This window comes from Engraulis encrasicolus, chromosome 15, assembly GCF_034702125.1.
Source record: "Engraulis encrasicolus isolate BLACKSEA-1 chromosome 15, IST_EnEncr_1.0, whole genome shotgun sequence".
In the NCBI taxonomy this organism is placed as follows: domain Eukaryota; kingdom Metazoa; phylum Chordata; class Actinopteri; order Clupeiformes; family Engraulidae; genus Engraulis; species Engraulis encrasicolus.
This window is the reverse complement of record NC_085871.1, coordinates 2444934-2462265: the sequence shown is the minus strand read 5'-3', so window position 1 is coordinate 2462265 and position 17332 is coordinate 2444934. Positions and strand designations below refer to the sequence as shown.

The window sequence follows — 17332 nt, the reverse complement described above, 5'->3', positions numbered from 1 at the left end:
GAGAGAGGCCGTGTGCACTTGATGAACACTTTGTCTGAATGTTGTGAGCAGTTGGGTGAAAGAGCTTTTGATGTGGCAGTTTACGAAGGTATGCCTACTATGCCTAATAATTAATCGCGTTAATTTTTAAAACGCTTTAATTCACGGTGTAACTAATTAATCTAAGGTGCTGTTTCCACGTAGCTGGATATTTTTATATGTGAATATTTTTTTCTCTTGGTTGCATTGGTTTTGCATTGGTTTTGGCCTTCGGTTTCCACGTAGCAGATATTTAACATCCAGGAGAGAAGAAAGCAGGAGAAAAAATATCCATTTTAGGGGGCTGAAACGCATTTGTTACAATGAAGGATTTATTTTTATCCACATGTTGCATTTACACCTCAACAGGAGAAAAAAATACCCTGCTAAAAAAATATCCTGCTACGTGGAAACAGCCCTTAATTAACGCGCTAAAGTTGCAGCCCTACTTGACACCCTGAGACATTCAGAGATACGAACATTCCAATTGGTTTTAGCAAAAACCGTGTCATAGCTCATTAGCATAGCTTGACTTAAATCGCTAAAATTTGCTCTGGTCGCTCAGTTCGCTTGGTTCCTGGAGAATTCGCTCTGGTAGCTCTATTCGCCTTCCCTCCAAATAATGACTTAGGTAGCGTAGGTAGCTCAGCGCTCAGGTAGCGTAGGTCACACTTGGTGTACACAAGGCAAGGCAAGGCAAGTTTATTTGTATACTGCATTTCATACACAGGTGCAACTCAATGTGCTTCACAAAATTAACAAATGCAAAAAGAAAGGAAACAGGGAAGAAAGAGGAAATAAATTAGAGTCAAAGAACATTTAAAACATTAAGATAAAACATGAGGTAAAATGCTAATAATAATAATACAATAAAAAATAAAATAAACATAAAAATACAAAATAAGAATTTAAGATAGGGGAAAGTATCTGAGAACAGTTTTGTCTTGAGTCTAGATTTAAAGCTATCAATAGTTGGTGCATTTTTTGCGTCATCTGGAAGCTGGTTCCAAAGCTTTGAAGCATAGAAGCTAAAGGCTGCCTTTCCACACTTTCTTTTGACTTTTGGAATCACACAAGGCATAAGGAAGACATTTCTTGAGACTGTTTCCAAGAGGTAGCATAATAAACTAGCCTTGCTACTGAAATTGGTGTGATGTTCAGGAATCAGTCAGCCCCTGTTAAGGAAGCCCCTTGTCTTGTGTCTCTTAGCATGTCTAAGTGTCTTCATTGTCAATCGAGGCTTTTGCTTGACTTTTCTGCTCATTATGTAGACATCTTTTGCCATTTTTTCCTGATCGAACCAATATTACTCTGAACAAATGAAAATGTTACTCTGCTCAATGAAATCAAGTCAAATTTAGACTTAGCCTTACAAGCCTTGACTACGCGTGACACCTCTGATGAAGGCTACAGAGGCAAACGATATGCAGAGATTAGCATTGTACCACAGGTAATTGTGGAAAATGTTTGAGTTCTTAGTCCCGTGAGAATGAGCCATGCCCATGTCCGTAATTGGTGAAGTAATAATTGCGCTGATAATCGTTGCAAAATGACAAAGCTCATAAATGCACTTTTAAAATTCGCTTTGGAAAAACTTGACTGTGTTGTGTGGGTCAAATCAACAAAGACCATCTAAGGGACCGTGTGGACTACTATGAATAAATCATTTTCCATGTTGTTCATGTCATAAAAAACGGGACAAAAGAACGGTACAGTACCCCCTGTGTTGACTTACTCTGATCTGTGATGGCACTGCGTGTGTCTTGAGAGGTAGTTTTGTTCTTAAGGTTCTGAGCTGCAGTGACTTGTGCATCCAACTGATGCCTTCTATTCTCCAGCGTCTCTAAGTTCCCCTGTTGAGACCATCACAACAGCCTTTGGTAACACTTCATAATAAAAATCGCAAAAAAAAGCTTTAGAAACACCCTGTAAATAATGAAGTAACAATCCACAAAGCGTTGACAAATATTTGCAAATGAGTAGGAAACAAGCACATCAAAGCTGCAGTAGTCCTGAAAGTTTGTTCTCCAAAGAGCAAAAAAGATGAAGCTACTGCATATACTGTAGACGTGTCCGGCAGGCAAACAAACATCAAACTCATCCAGCAGGAGCAGATTCCTACTCTGCTGTGAAAATGTAGGTTGGTTTTACTCATTTACAAACACTTTAAATATTTTGTTAAATAGGCATATAGCCCCCTAGCAACTGTGCATGATATAACGTTGCTCTCATGGATAATATAAACAATTTGCCCTCTGTAGTATCTACAAAGAAAAAAATAATAAATAAAAACTCACCTTCTGTTTCAAAATCATTGCATTAATATCATCTGGGTCACCCACAAAGACTCTGTTGCTCTGCACCATATGATCAAGATCCGCCAACCAGCCAGAAAGTTCTGCCAAGGCTTGATTAAATTGGTCAAAAGTTGTCGTGTCTGGCTGGGCACTTCCCAAATTCTGACCTTTAATGATGGACAAGATGGTATGTTTAAGGACACACACACTACTAACCTCTCGTTGCTTATCACACAGTCACACACCCCTTACCTCCCTTCAAATTCTTACTCTTACTTTTACACAAACTCAAATTCTACATTATTTGAAATCTCAATATGTGAAATCAAAAGTATGAAGTATACACACATTCATTCACACACATCATCTATACATGCAGGGCATATACCAGTTATCCATATCAATATTAGCCACACATAGACCCACCAACACTCACATCTCTGTTGTATAAACACACTGGATACATATAACCACAACCAGACTCACTCACACACACACACGCACGCACGCACACACACAGACACAAACACACACACACACACACACACACACACGTAAAGTCTATCACCATGTCCATACATTACTAAATTATCTGATGATACATTGCACTGCACTCCACAGACCCTTTCATCAAAATTGACCTGTTTTTTTCTAGGTACAGTGCCTGGAGTAATATGGTGTTAAAGGTGTGTAAGATGGTGGCCAGAGTAGCTATTGCAACTATTCTGCTCATGGAAACTCAACTGCCCATTGCCAAATTTAATCTTTTCATGAATATTTACTAAATAATAAACCAATATTTACTAGTATGTCCAAATTACAGTAAGCAGCTAAATATATCTAAATATTTGCAGATAAATCTGTCTATTTCTGGAAATTCCAAATGGCACACATCAAAAAGATCCACCTTTTCATGTATGAAAAGTGCAATTTCCCCAGTCAAAAATAAATACTTGGAATTTGATGGTGGTAAATATTTGTGAAAAAGGTAACTTTTGTGAATGGTTAGAATTAATTATGCAAAGAAGCTGCTAAAAATATTACACAGTGCACCTTTAAACTTCAGCAATAAAAAACTCATACAACACGATTTCAACTTGTGACCCTCCAATACCAAGAGTAAATCGCAAGCATGGGGCCACAACACCCAAATACACTTATAAATTACAAGTGACAATACAGTAGATTTTATTTTACACCATAAGGAAAACAGAGTAGCTGCACTTACTTGCCAAATCCACACACTTATCTCTCCAGTCATTTAGTAGCATTTGAATAGAATTCCAGTCATTGGCAAGGCCATCATATTGTTGCTAGAGACAAACAAACATTATGTTTTTTTTTCTATACATCAACTTGATTGGTTTTCATGTGACAACCGCTTTATTATTGGAGGATGAAATGGAGAGGCGATGTGGAGAGCATATGGTAGTGTCTTTAAGTCTTTGTTGTGAGGGTGTGAGTGTTGAGAGAGTAGGATAGCATGGTCTGGATGTGAGGTGGGAGCATTGGCTGTGTGTGTGTGTGTGTGTGTGTGTGTGTGTGTGTGTGTGTGTGTGTGTGTGTGTGTGTGTGTGTGTGTGTGTGTGTGTGTGTGTGTGTGTGTGTGTGTGTGTGTGTGTGTGTGTGTGTGTGTGTGTGTGTGTGTGTGTGTCCTAATATCTGAGAATGACGTTTAATTCCAAATAAGTTAAATTCTAAATTGTTACACAATACAATTCATATTTTTATATAAAGAATGGAGACTTTATTCTGGGTTTATTATTTGGAATTAAAACTCTCATGTAAACCATTTGTCCATGAATATGACCATGAATGTATTATAAATGTACATCTTTTATAACTTTGCTACGGGAGCAGGTCGATTCATCCATTCCTGTTTCGGCAGCGTCGTTTCGTCCACCATGCAGTCGATTCGTCCGATGGAGCAGTTGTTTTGACCACAGGGAGTAGACGTTTCGTCCAAGCTATCCTCATGAGCAGCAGAAATCGTGTATTTGTAATGGTCTATAATATAAATCATTCTGCTCTGTCTCCATGAATACATATCTAAGATAAATTATTTAATAATCAACTTTGTTGTTGAAATGTTAATTTATTTTTTAAAAAATATTTATTTATAAATTATAAAATTTTGGAGATAATAAAATAATAGCCTAATTATAAAAGTGGATATGCAAGATTTCTGCCCGACAGCGACACATAGCTTGTTCCTTCCTCTCGATTCACATTATCCGCATTGCCAACAGAAAAAGTTAGACTAATTTGAAACTTGTAATTTTCAAGGGAATGTTAATATTGTTTTATTTACTTTGTAATTTTTGCCTATTTTAGTTCATGCTTTTGTCCTTTCGCTGCATCCCACCCCCAGATTACCTTCCCTTCTCAGTGTTTGGCATTTTAAAGACAATGTGATTGCGAAGGAGAGTGCGCTGTTTATTTCAGGTACTTATTGTTATGTCTAACCATATTTATATTTACTGTATGTACTTTGCTGTTGTGTGCTTGTCAATTGTATGTATTGATGTTGGGGATATGCCACGAAAAATTCCTATCGACTATGTCGACATGGCAATAACATTTTTGAACTTGAACTTATTGCGCACAGGGAGACATGACAAAAATCATGTTGTGCACTCTTTGTTGACCTTTCCAAGCCGTTTGATACTGGTTTTCAAATGATCTAGTAGGCAGGACACAGTGGCCCTCATTTATCAAACTTGCGTAGAAACCATCGCAGAAATGGGCGCAGATCTCGTCGCACGACAAGGCTCACGTGGGATTTACCAAACATGTGCACTTCTCCAATCCCATCGTAAGAGCGAGCAGCTGATAAATCCAGCGTCTGAAAACCATCGTAATTAGAATAATCATGCCTTTTCTAAAAAGGCGGGAAGGAGACCGCACCCTTTAGTTTGCGACATGGAGAGACGCAAACCGGCTAAAGCATCCACATTTCTGGTTGATTGACAGCTTGAAATTAGACATTACAGCGCGTTAGACAACAAACTAACAGGTGGAAGTACTTAACAGCTGCAGTCGACAATGTTTCACGTCCATATGGAATGGGGTCGATTCCTTTTAATGATGATGGTTAATGAAATGTTTGATTGACTACAGAAACATGGTCAAGAATATAGGGTCCTACGTGAAACTGGCCAAGGAATAGTGTCCAGACCATTTCTTGGGAAAGGGGATTTTCCTGCATGTCCAGTGCGCTGTCCTGGTATTCCACTGACATGTGTTCCTCCTGCTCCGTGCTCATCCTGCCCTACATGGTTGCCCAATCCTATGACAGAATAGCCTTTTTGCCACCTAAATGGATGCTAAATGCCTTGGCCATCGTTCGATTTATGTGTACTGTACAGTCATTAATGGATGGTGCAGACACACTTGATAGAGTACCAATCCCTCCAAATCGTGTGTGGAAAGTCAGCCATCAGCCAAAAATAAATAAAGGATGAAAAAAAAAAAAGAATGTGGATTGCGTGCATTTGCACAGGTAGGCACCATGGGATGCAGGAAGACAAATTGTCATGACCCACTCTCCTGGGGGGAAAAACATCTCGGGGGCTCACTCATAGCCTACCTCACCCGTGTGCCCATCTGCGACCAAAAGTGTCACAACACTGATGGTCCCTCTCACCACCGCAGCTTGCGTTCCAATAGGCGGCTGATTATTGCATAATTATTCAAAGATTTCGTCAAATTACTAGTCTCTTGCAGTTGTTGACCTATGTCAAATTAACACAGCACTACCTGCGATGCTGCACCAGTTCAAACAGGAAAAGGACTCGGTTTATAGCCAAAGTATAAAATGTAAAAATGTTTTGTAATTATCTAAGCCGTTTATTTACATAATGATTTGTTGCGCAACAACTGCTGTTCAAGTTGGCGATCATAGCCAACTTGAAAAGTACGTACACGTCTGAGACCTGTCATACCGATTTCATCTTTCCTGCGCTTCCGATGAGATTTGATAAATGTCAATCTGTCGCAGAAAAGAATGTACGCATCATGTACGCATGTTTTTCATCGTATGCTAGCTTGATAAATGAGGGCCTGTGCTGCTTTAGAGAACATTCAATCACCCCTACTTACTATAAAAGCATGTGTCCTGCAAGGGTCAGTTCTTGGCCCAATCCTGTTTTCTCTGTATATTAATGATATAGATAAGGGCCTAAACCCACCCAAATTACATCTGTATGCTGATGACGCCTCTTTACAAACTCCCTTCATATCCATTCAAAATGCATTATTGCAGTTGAAATTAGCACTAAACACAAATAAAACTAAGTATATGATTTTCACACGTTCAAGATCTTGTCCTGATGTTAACTTAGCAACACTTGATGGTACCCTCCTAGAGCGGGTTAGTTCTTACAAATATCTTGGTATTTGGCTAGACCAAAAGCTCACATTTGAAGTCTTTTAACCCATTTTAGCCTGATGACTCGTATGTGTTGTTTACCTTTGATGGCTGGAGGGACACATATGCTGCATTCAGGCTATTGAGATTTTAGCTTTTTTAATAAAAATGTGGGTATGTTACAGCTGAATGAACACATTCTAATGCAAGATGAGGGTCTTGGGGTTTAAATGCAACTTATTTGATGTTTTATGTGCATCAGAGGCTAAGATATTTAGGTTTTTATAGGCTGAGGGCAACTTTCCCAACAAGGGCTTAGGCATTCAGCAGGCGTTTTTTGCAGGTGCTTCAGGCATCAATGGGTTAAGAAAGCTAAGACCTAAGATTGGGTTTTTTTGGGGTTTTTTATGTTTTTCATTTTTAGCAAGAAAAAGGCTGGTTCAAAGTATTTTTCTCTCAGTGTTGGATTATGGTAATACAATTTATATGCAGGTGCCCTTATGTTTCCTCAAGCAGCTGGATGCAGTTTATCATTCTGTATTGCGGTTTGTAACAGATGCCCCCTCAAGCCCCCCCAAGTGTCACACCAAAGGTCAAACAGGTCACACCAAAGGACTAGATATCTGAGAAATAGCTTTTAAAACAACTGGTTATACATTTTTTGTAGTTTGATTAGATAAATATTGTGTATCCAAATAACTTATTCTTTTATTGGCCATTTGAATTTATACAGAATTTATTCTATATTTATACTGCATTGTTGATCAATATTTGCTGTTGATTTTAGAGACTGTCAAAGGATATGAAATGTCATCAATGGTGCTTTGAAACCATAAATAGAATGGTAACAGTGAAGGAAAGATGAGAGAGAGTATAGAGAATTATAGATGAATTAAGTATGCTGTGGAGAGCTCAAGATAGCCTAATTGTGCTGTCCAGCTTGAGATACCAAACAGGCACTGGCCACTACGCACTACAGGTTCAATGGTGCGACAGTCAGAGCATACCTACAAAGAGGGTGAGGTGTAATGGCAAGGTCACACTTCAGTATGAGTCTCATAAGCTCTGCAGGTTAAATTTAATGACCACATGGCTGTCATCAAGTGTTAGGATAGGCTGATAATCTATGACTTAAAGACTTATAAGCGTAGAGTGTAGGTCCATATTGACTACGACATTACATTATGATCAAAGAGACAAAATAAAACAAATAAAAATAAAATATAAGTAATAAGCTCTCCACTAATGGGGAAAAAATCCTTAAATGGTTATTTATCATTAAATTAAAACTTTAAAATAATGTACTAAATATAAAGTGTGTAACAATGTATATAAAACTCCCTCAAGCCATTTCTACATTACTTAATATATATAGTGAAGTGAAGTGAAAAAAGTGAAAGCCCATTGGGAAACTCCAACTCCCATTGTCATTGTGACACAGCACTCCACAGCACACAAATGAACACTGCACACTGCACACAACGAAATTGCATTTATGCCTCACCCGTGCAAGGGGGAAGCCCTCAGTGGCGCCCCATGGGGAGCAGTGCGGTGGGACGGTACCATGCTCAGGGTACCTCAGTCATGGAGGAGGATGGGGGAGAGCACTGGTTGGTTGATTACTCCCCCCACCAACCTGGCGGGTCGGGAGTCGAACCGGCAACCTCTGGGATGCAAGTCTGACGCCCTAACCGCTCACCCATGAAATATATATATTTCTAAACGTCACACCATTTACAGTAAATTGCTTTATCAACGTATAAAAATAATCAATTAATTGGCCGACAATGTGACCACTTGGATGTTTTGAAAGATGAATTGCCGCACTACGTAGACATACACTTTTTTGCCTCATAAACAATGTCTTGTGAAAAATCATTTTTGTCTGTCAACTAGCCATATTTAGATGGTTAACTGTATGTTGTTGTGTATGCATGAAGGGCAGCATATGCGTTAAGGGCAATGCATGCATGATGGGCAAAGGCATGCATGAAGGGCAACGAATGCAAGATGGGCAAGTATACTCCAGCATTTTCTGTGAGGAAATTCAACCTAGTTAATATGCTTGCCAGCATCTCCAGACTCTCACTTGCTAGACAGAACACTTGCTTGCAGCCACTTCTGCAATAAAGTGAAGTCCTAAACTGCCCCCCTTACACTCACTCACTCACTCACTCACTCACTCACTCACTCACTCACACTCTCACTCACTCTCTCTCTCACTCACTCACTCACTCACTCACTCACTCACTCACTCACATACACTCACTCACTCACTCACTCACTCACTCACTCACTCACTCACTCACTCACTCACTCACTCACTCACTCACACACACTCACTCACTCACTCACTCACACACTCACTCACTCACTCACTCACTCACACACTCACACACTCACTCACTCACTCACTCTCTCTCTCTCTCTCTCTCTCTCTCTCTCTCTCTCTCTCTCTCTCTCTCTCTCTCTCTCTCTCTCTCTCTCTCTCTCTCTCTCTCTCTCTCTCATGTGTGCATTCCCTTCACATGAACAATGCACTGTGTATGAGCAGTGAACACTGTATGAGCAAGACACACAAACTATGTTTAAGTAGTTGATTATGGAGTATATGGACATGCTCGCAGTACATTTCTGGAATAGTTCAAACATTTGGAAGGCACTGAGTAGGCTATTCAAACATTTGGGGGGCACCTGCTTGTGTGAACGTGTGCGTGAATGCGAGTGTGCTTCTTGCTCTCCCGGTGCACAATAAGCACTTCAAATTAACAGCGCAACTCTCCTTGGCATTGTCTTTAAAACGCCAAACACTGAGAAGGGAAGGTAATCTGGAGGTGGGATGCAGCGAAGGGCAAAATGCATGAACTAAACTTGTAGAAAATAGGCAAAAGATACAAAGGAAATGAAAGATTATTCCCAAGACAAATTACAGGTTTTAAATCAGTCTATTTTTCTGTTGGCAATGTGGATAATGTGAATCAGCACGTCGGGGAACAATCCACTTTTATTATTACTTTATTATCCCCACAATTTTATTAATTTCTAAATCATATTTTCTAAATAAATAAATAAATATTTCAACATCAAAGTTGGTGATTAAATCATTTATCATAGATAAATACTCATGGAGACTGAGAGATTATTTATTTTAGTGTATAGGCTAATAACATACAAAGCTACAAAAAAGAAGTGGAGAATGGAGGTTTCTGCTGCTCAAGAGGATAGCTTGGACGAAACGACTACTCCCTGTGGACAAAACAACTGCTATATTGGACGAATCGACTGCATGGTGGACGAAATGACCGCAACACGACAGGACAAATTTACCTGTAATCCTTCGCTACATTACACTGTGACTCACCTGCTCTGGCTCCTGTGTGGGCCGAGGATGAGCCAAACAGGTCTTAACTTCAGGCGACTTCTTTCTCACGTCATCCTCAATCTAAACACAAACAAAACACCACACACACACGCCCGCACGCGCACACAAAAAGTTAAACAAATGAAGCATGATTACAAAAAGCAAAAGAGCAAAACACCTCTGAAATGAAAATATTGAACATATACATAATTTATTTCTCTACTGTGTGAAACCTGTATTTGAAGAGCTTAATTGCAAAATTACGTATTAGCATTGACATTTGGATATTGGACATTGGACATTGGACATTGCATTGCATTGCAAAATCCATTTTATATACTGTAGGTTTAAAAAGTATGCTCTCAAAATATTTGAATGGCAAGAAATCACACATAGATGACATCTGAACAGTCATTTCCAATAATAAAATGCACAAGTCAAAACATGGCGCATACGTTTGCAACAAAACTCTTCCTTTATCTATGCTGTATATGAAGAGTTCAGATGCAAAACCCCCTAAGTGCCTTTTCAGAAAATAATCTTAATTCATTTTTATTTAATACAAAGCTATCAAAATTGCATATTTTTTATTTTATTTATGTAATATAACTATTAATATGTATTATCAAGTATATGAATGTAAGCCAAACCAACAACGGGGTTCTCTAAAAATATAGAAGTGCAGGTCTTCAGAAATGGAGTTAGGGGTTTTTGCATCTGAACTCTTCATATTTACCCTGGGGTCTACAGCATCAGGGCTGCTTTCTAGAGTTGTTCGTGTCTTCGAGGCCCACAGTGAGAGATCATTCAGCTGCCCATGATAGACACCGAGCTCCTGTAGCAGCCTCTCGATCTCCAGAACACGCTCCGGCAGAGATACAGACACCTGGGGGGATGAATGCACAACAGATTTCTGTTACCGTCCCCCACCAAAAATGGCACAATGTAAAGAAGAACTGGCCTTGATAAGAAATAAAAAAGGGATACTGCACAGTGGACATATATGCATAAATCAACCTCGTTTTTTTCTTTGTTTTTTTGCTGCTCATACGCCCTTACTCATTTTCACAACATTTAACGGTTTCAATAATATTAGGACATTTTTAAATATACCTGATTGAAGCGTGACAGCACATGGTTCAATTCAGCTGGTCTATGGTTGTCAGGTAGCACGGACACTCTCTGGTTAATATCCTTAAGTGATGCTTTCATTTCAGGTAGATCATTCACACATCCCTGAAAACACACAGAGTTCAGACATCGCTTTATTGATTTGTCACCACCTGTTCATCTGTACAGCAAATATCGATGTATTCTCTAGTTTAGTTATCTCGGAAACATTTTCAGTAGCTGTTGCCGGTCTCATGGCCTCATTTCCTGTGCACTTTGTATCTGCTAGTGATGTTGGCTATGTCCTACCTTTGGTTATAAAGCGTCTGGCAAATGCAAGGTAATGTAATGTAATGTAATGTAATGTAATGTAATGGTACCATTTACTACCAGTGATTGAGCTAAACTATGCTAATGATGTGAATCTATGTACTGAGTCAGTCTATGTAGAGTACTAATCTAAGTACTGAGAGGAAATGATATGCACACATGTGTTACACTTGGAAATAATGAAAAAAGGTGAAAATCAAAAAAAGGTGGACCGTTCCTTTAATCCTTTTGCCTTTAATCCTTTAATGATATTTTCAATCGCATTGCACAGGTCAATAGTTCACATTAAAGATGGGAAAGGTTGTGAAATTATTCATCTTTCTGTCATTTTCTTACATCACAGAAACTGGCATTCGCACAGTGTTGTGTAGGTTTTTTTATAGGCACTGTATCAATCTATTATCTATGGTATGTCAAGCCACAGCTTTTTGAATTTAATCATCAGTTTTTGGGGGAAAACCTATGATGCCTAGAGAGCTCTGGAAATACAGTGCTCCTTAGCAAAGTTAGGTTGGCATGTATGCTAGTTTTGCCAACACTGCTAACTTCTGGCACAAAAGGCAAGCTCACTTTTTGCATTTTCTGTGAGAATGTGTTCTAGTTATATCCGTGACATACCTTGGTTTTATGCAAAAGAGCGAAAAGCTGCTCACGGTCTCCTGGGTTAAGAGGTTCACCCAGAATTTCTTCTGCTTTGTCTAACCAAGACAGGAAGCCTCCAAGATCCCTCTGAATCGCTGCAATGTTGTCCTGGAGGTCTGTTGATCTACCAATACAAATCAATCAATCAATCAATCAATCAATAAATCAATCAATCAATCAATCAATCAATCAATCAATCAATCAATAAACTCACTGCTATAATTTACACAGACACATACTTTCTCTTTTCATCAAGCTTGAAGTTGATACTGTCCCAGCGCACATTAATGTCGTTCAGCTGTTGTTGTATGCACATCGAGTCCTCTGGGTGGCTCTGGCCTATGATCTCACCTCCCAGGGCAGAAAGGGACACCATCGCCTCTCGCTTGCCTGGCACATCAGCCTCTAGTAACTGGACAAAATAGCACAAAAAAACAAAGTGGCATCAAAAGTTTAGCAGTTTCTTTCCTGAATTCATGTTGCCCATTCACAAATCTTACCCTTTTCACAAATACTTGTACTTACCACCACCTTCAAATTCTAAGTATTCATTATGACTGGGAGAATTGCAGTTTTCATACATGAGAAGGTGGATCTTCTCCATGTCTGCCATTTTGAATTTCCAGACATATACATTTTTAGCTGCAAAACTTACTGTACTTTGGTCCGAGTAGTAGTTTGTTGCAGAAATAGGCCTACTGTGAATTAATTTAATCATTGACAAGTTGATCATATAATATGCTCCATGAATGAAAAGCAGAAACATTGAATCCAGCAAACACATGATGGAGTTCAAGAGTTAAATACCTTGATTTTATTCATTGTTTGGGGGGTGAGTTCAGTTTCAGCATCCATCAGTGTTTGCTCAGCATCAGTTAGCCAATCATCCATAATCTTCAGTTCTTTACTATAGAGTTGCCATTTCATTGTTGCAGACTCAAAACACCTGTGAAATAATCATAAAATCAGTTATCCATATGTCCCTCTTACACAATCACATCAGTTAGTCTACATTTTTTACACCTTACACCTTACAGCTATTTGTAACATTGCAACCTCGAATCTGTAAGTACAAAATCACTCTCCCAAAAATATTTTCCTTGCACACAGGCACCATTTCCTCAAGCCCCAACCATAGAAAAGTAACTGCAAAAAAGTTAACCAAAACACAAAAAAAAAACTCACACCAGTCTTTCTTGGTACAATTTTGTGAGGTTATCCCAATTGACAGAGAGAAGATGGTGAAGGTGATTTTCATGTGGACTGACAGTGTTCATATCCACTCCTCGTCTCTCTAAAGCCACCGTCACAGGACCCTCCAGGTTATTTAGATTAAGCTTGACTTCCTGATTGAAAAAAAGCACAAATACACAGATATTCAACTGTTACATAGTAGATTAAACCAGTAACTGTGGGTAAGCGCATTCGGTATACATTATGTTGATTATATGCCCTACACTACTGTAATTTAAAAGTACAGTATTTCTGGTATATTGTGTGTTCATGTGTTCTATATTGTCATTTTTGAAAAAGCTTGGATACTTTGTGAACTGTAAATAAATTGTAAATACCATCAAATCATACGAGCAAGATATATGTTCACCACGTGGGGCTTGAACCCCCCACCTGCCAGTCAACACTCCAGACACAGCACGATATCACTGAGCGAAAGGTCCAAACCAAGAGCTCAGCGCTACAAATACTGCATGAGGCTTCGGGAGGGATGTTTTTACTAAAATTACACGCCAAACTCTGCTAGTTGGCATACATTACAAATGGGACAAGATTGTATAACCAACTTCAGCTGTGGCAGTAATAAGAACTGTAATGCAAAACATATACAGCAGAAACCTCAAAGTGGTAACCCTTTAAGCACTGACCTTGAGACACTTCTCCTGTTCTGGCAGGTGGTAGAACATTCCCTTCCAACATTCTGGGGTATTCAGCATGGCTTCTGCCTCTGCAATTTTCTGTAGCAAATCATGAAATTCCTGCAAAAGCAAAATATGTGTTCAGAGTTAAGCACAACCTGATATGACCACTTTGCTGAGCACATGTTCTCAGTTCAACTTTACCGTTGATAGTCAGCATGTTTAACATTTATTCAACATCAAGTACATGTGTCGGTAAACAAGGTTGAAGAACAATTGTTGAAACTTCAACTAAACACACATAGCTAATTAAAATTAGACAAGGCTATATTTACAAATGAATTGTCTGCACAAATGGTCTGTGGGGGTGGGTTGTTATATGACCTTCATGAGCCAAAGTGTGTGAGCATCCTACAGCTGGCTAAAGTGTCTTTTTGCACGAAAATAAGATGAAGCGAAAATGCACAAGACACATTTCTTCCTATTTTTTCCATGATGGTTTTGGGGAGGGGAGGTCTTTGTACAGAGAGACTGCCACAAAAGCATATGAACATCCTCTTTATATCACTTTATATCACTGAAAGTGATAGTTTCTTGTTTTGGTAAAAAAAATAAAAAAGATGTTTCGGTGAAAACCTTTTATCAGACGTTCACCCGAAACGGAAAAGTAAAAATAAGTTGGAGCTGAAAAATCCTGGTTCAAGCAGACTTCTTCTTTGGTGGTCCGTCTCCCAGGTCAGACGTTTGGATGTGCGGACTTTCACCTACTCCTTCTAGTAAATTTGGTCTAATATTGAAAAGGATTATGTAGTATTATTTTATTCTAAAGGCAGATAATTTTGCTTATTTAGATATGTTAAACATTAGCCTCTCATCTGTCCCTTCTGGGTCCTGTTTTTTATTTAGACATGTTAAACGTAAGGCAGAAATATTGCTAGACAGAGTTCATTTGTATGATTGTGCCTGGGTTGTTGTGCAGTCAATCTGTAATTGCTGTCCAGTCCCTGTTAGGTTAGGGCGAGAACGGATACTTGCCTACAAAGCCATCTCAGGAACTATCCCATCTTATCTGAAGAACATACTAAGGCCATATTCTCCTGCCAGAGGGCTGTGCCCCTCCAACACAAACAGTCTAGCCTTGCCTCCTGCTTGCTCAAAGCAATCAGGGTAAAAATTGTTCTCCACCATTGGCCCTCAGTGGTGGAGCAAGCCAACAGAGACTAGGGTCATCTCTCTCTACCTTCAAGAAGCAAGTAAAGACTTCTCTGTTTTGTGACCATTTTCTGCACTGATGCCAGGTAAGACTCTAAGGTGTGTGTGTGTGTGTGTGTGTGTGTGTGTGTGTGTGTGTGTGTGTGTGTGTGTGTGTGTGTGTGTGTGTGTGTGTGTGTGTGTGTGTGTGTGTGTGTGTGTGTGTGTGTGTGTGTGTGTGTGTGTGTGTTTGTGTGTGTGTGTACGCTATTTAACCCTGTAGGCTACTTAAAATAAAGTAAAATAAAAACTACTTGGCATATGCACTTAGTGTTCTGTTTCCTGTACACCTTCTATCTGCAAGTGTTGTTTGCCATGATTAGGTCCTCGATTGTAAGTCACTTTGGACAAAGTAGGCCTGCACATAATCCCACCCATGACATGTTCTATTGTTATATAGTGTGTGTGTGTGTGTGTGTGTGTGTGTGTGTGTGTGTGTGTGTGTGTGTGTGTGTGTGTGTGTGTGTGTGTGTGTGTGTGTGTGTGTGTGTGTGTGTGTGTGTGTGTGTGTGTGTGTGTGTGTGTGTGTGTGTGTGTGTGCACTGGCAGGCTTATGATGAGGTCAAGGGGGGTTTTATTCAGAAAAGTTTGAGAGCCACTATTCTAAGGCGTGTGTGTGTGTGTGTGTGTGTGTGTGTGTGTGTGTGTGTGTGTGTGTGTGTGTGTGTGTGTGTGTGTGTGTGTGTGTGTGTGTGTGTGTGTGTGTGTGTGTGTGTGTGTGTGTGTGTGTGTGTGTGTGTGTGTGTGTGTGTGTGTGTGCAGGCTTATGAGGTCAAGGGGGGTTTTATTCAGAAAAGTTTGAGAACCACTATTCTAAGGTGTGTGTGCGTGCATATATGCGTGCGTGCGTGCGTGCGTGCGTGAGTGCGTGCGTATGGCTGAAGGAGGTTAGTGAGGTGATGGGGCACCAGACCATAGGAAAGGACTGCAGTTTATTTCTAATTTAATGAGGAATTTAATGATTTAATGAGGAGTCAGGGAAGGTCTTTGACTATGGGGGCGATGTGTTGCCAGGGCCTAGTGCTTGTGAGGACCCTAGCAGCAGTTCTGGACATGTTGCAGAATGTCTACGGCCTTGCTGGGAAGATAAGACTAAGTATGATGGCATTGCAACATTCCAGGCAGGGGAAGATGAAGGCACAGTCTCTGCACAACCAGAAATTGTGAGTCTCTGCGCAACCAGAAATTCAATGCACAACCGCAAAACCAGGAGAAGAGAGACAAGATTTTTCTCCTTTCCTCCTTATCCACTAAGAAGGCCGATCACATCACAGGAGGTCCCGCACTCCTATTTGCACCATTATGTTGAATTTAATCAGCTGATTTGACATGGACGTTGCAAACATCACACGTAACAAGATATGTGACATGTGTGTCCAAGCCATGGAAGTAAGGGTTACACAAAGACGGTGGCTCATGGAGCCTTTGACACACAGATCGCCATTGACATAGTTCCAAAATAGTTCCAGGAAGTGAGCATTGGAAACAGGAAGTGCAGTGAAGGTAAATGCATTTCATTTTTGCTTGTTTGTTATCTTTGCTTGCTATGTAGTGGTTCTGTGTTAGTCTCTAGCGCAGGGGTTTTCAATTAAAAGTCACTGAGGGCCAGTTTTTCAAATTCCTTCCAGTGAAGGGGACGGACATAGAATCTTTATTACTGTGTCCGAGGTTAGGATGCGAAACTAGCGGATAGCTTTCTAGACAGAACAGATATTTGCTTCTCTATTTCTTAGTAGCCTTAGGATGGTCTATTATGAGACTGTTTTAGATAAGATTCCACTCTCATGTGAATGCATAGGAGAGAAATTCCCAACCTGAAGTGTTAGTGATGGCAAATTACACACGGCCACAGATAGCACACATATTTATTTTCTTTTTGTTCTGACCTCATGGGTGGCCAGAACCATCCAAGGGCCGCATCTGGCCCCAGGGCCTCCATTTGAAAAAGCCTGCTCTAGTGAAAAGAAAGCCACTGCCTAGAAGTATTTGAATCTATGTGAATCACATCACCAACCGACTTCCTGTACCCCGGTTGTCACAACTCTGAATTCCATGGCTCTGATATGAGTCATCTGGACGTATG

The 17332-nt window shown here is 39.8% G+C and overlaps 1 protein-coding gene across 4 annotated transcripts in view; it reads right to left on the bottom strand.

The window, feature by feature from the left end:
- dmd (dystrophin) overlaps nucleotides 1-17332 on the bottom strand; it is a 233406-nt gene that overhangs the window by 114934 nt on the left and 101140 nt on the right. For all 4 annotated transcript variants that reach the window (XM_063216797.1, XM_063216798.1, XM_063216800.1 and 1 more), the window contains 11 exons: nucleotides 14008-14118; nucleotides 13313-13473; nucleotides 12935-13073; nucleotides 12367-12539; nucleotides 12104-12251; nucleotides 11159-11281; nucleotides 10782-10931; nucleotides 10046-10126; nucleotides 3544-3628; nucleotides 2316-2482; nucleotides 1754-1871 (listed from right to left, as the gene is read on the bottom strand). In XM_063216797.1, coding sequence (XP_063072867.1) covers nucleotides 1754-1871; nucleotides 2316-2482; nucleotides 3544-3628; nucleotides 10046-10126; nucleotides 10782-10931; nucleotides 11159-11281; nucleotides 12104-12251; nucleotides 12367-12539; nucleotides 12935-13073; nucleotides 13313-13473; nucleotides 14008-14118 — 1456 coding nt within the window. The remainder of the gene's footprint in view (nucleotides 1-1753; nucleotides 1872-2315; nucleotides 2483-3543; nucleotides 3629-10045; nucleotides 10127-10781; nucleotides 10932-11158; nucleotides 11282-12103; nucleotides 12252-12366; nucleotides 12540-12934; nucleotides 13074-13312; nucleotides 13474-14007; nucleotides 14119-17332) is intronic.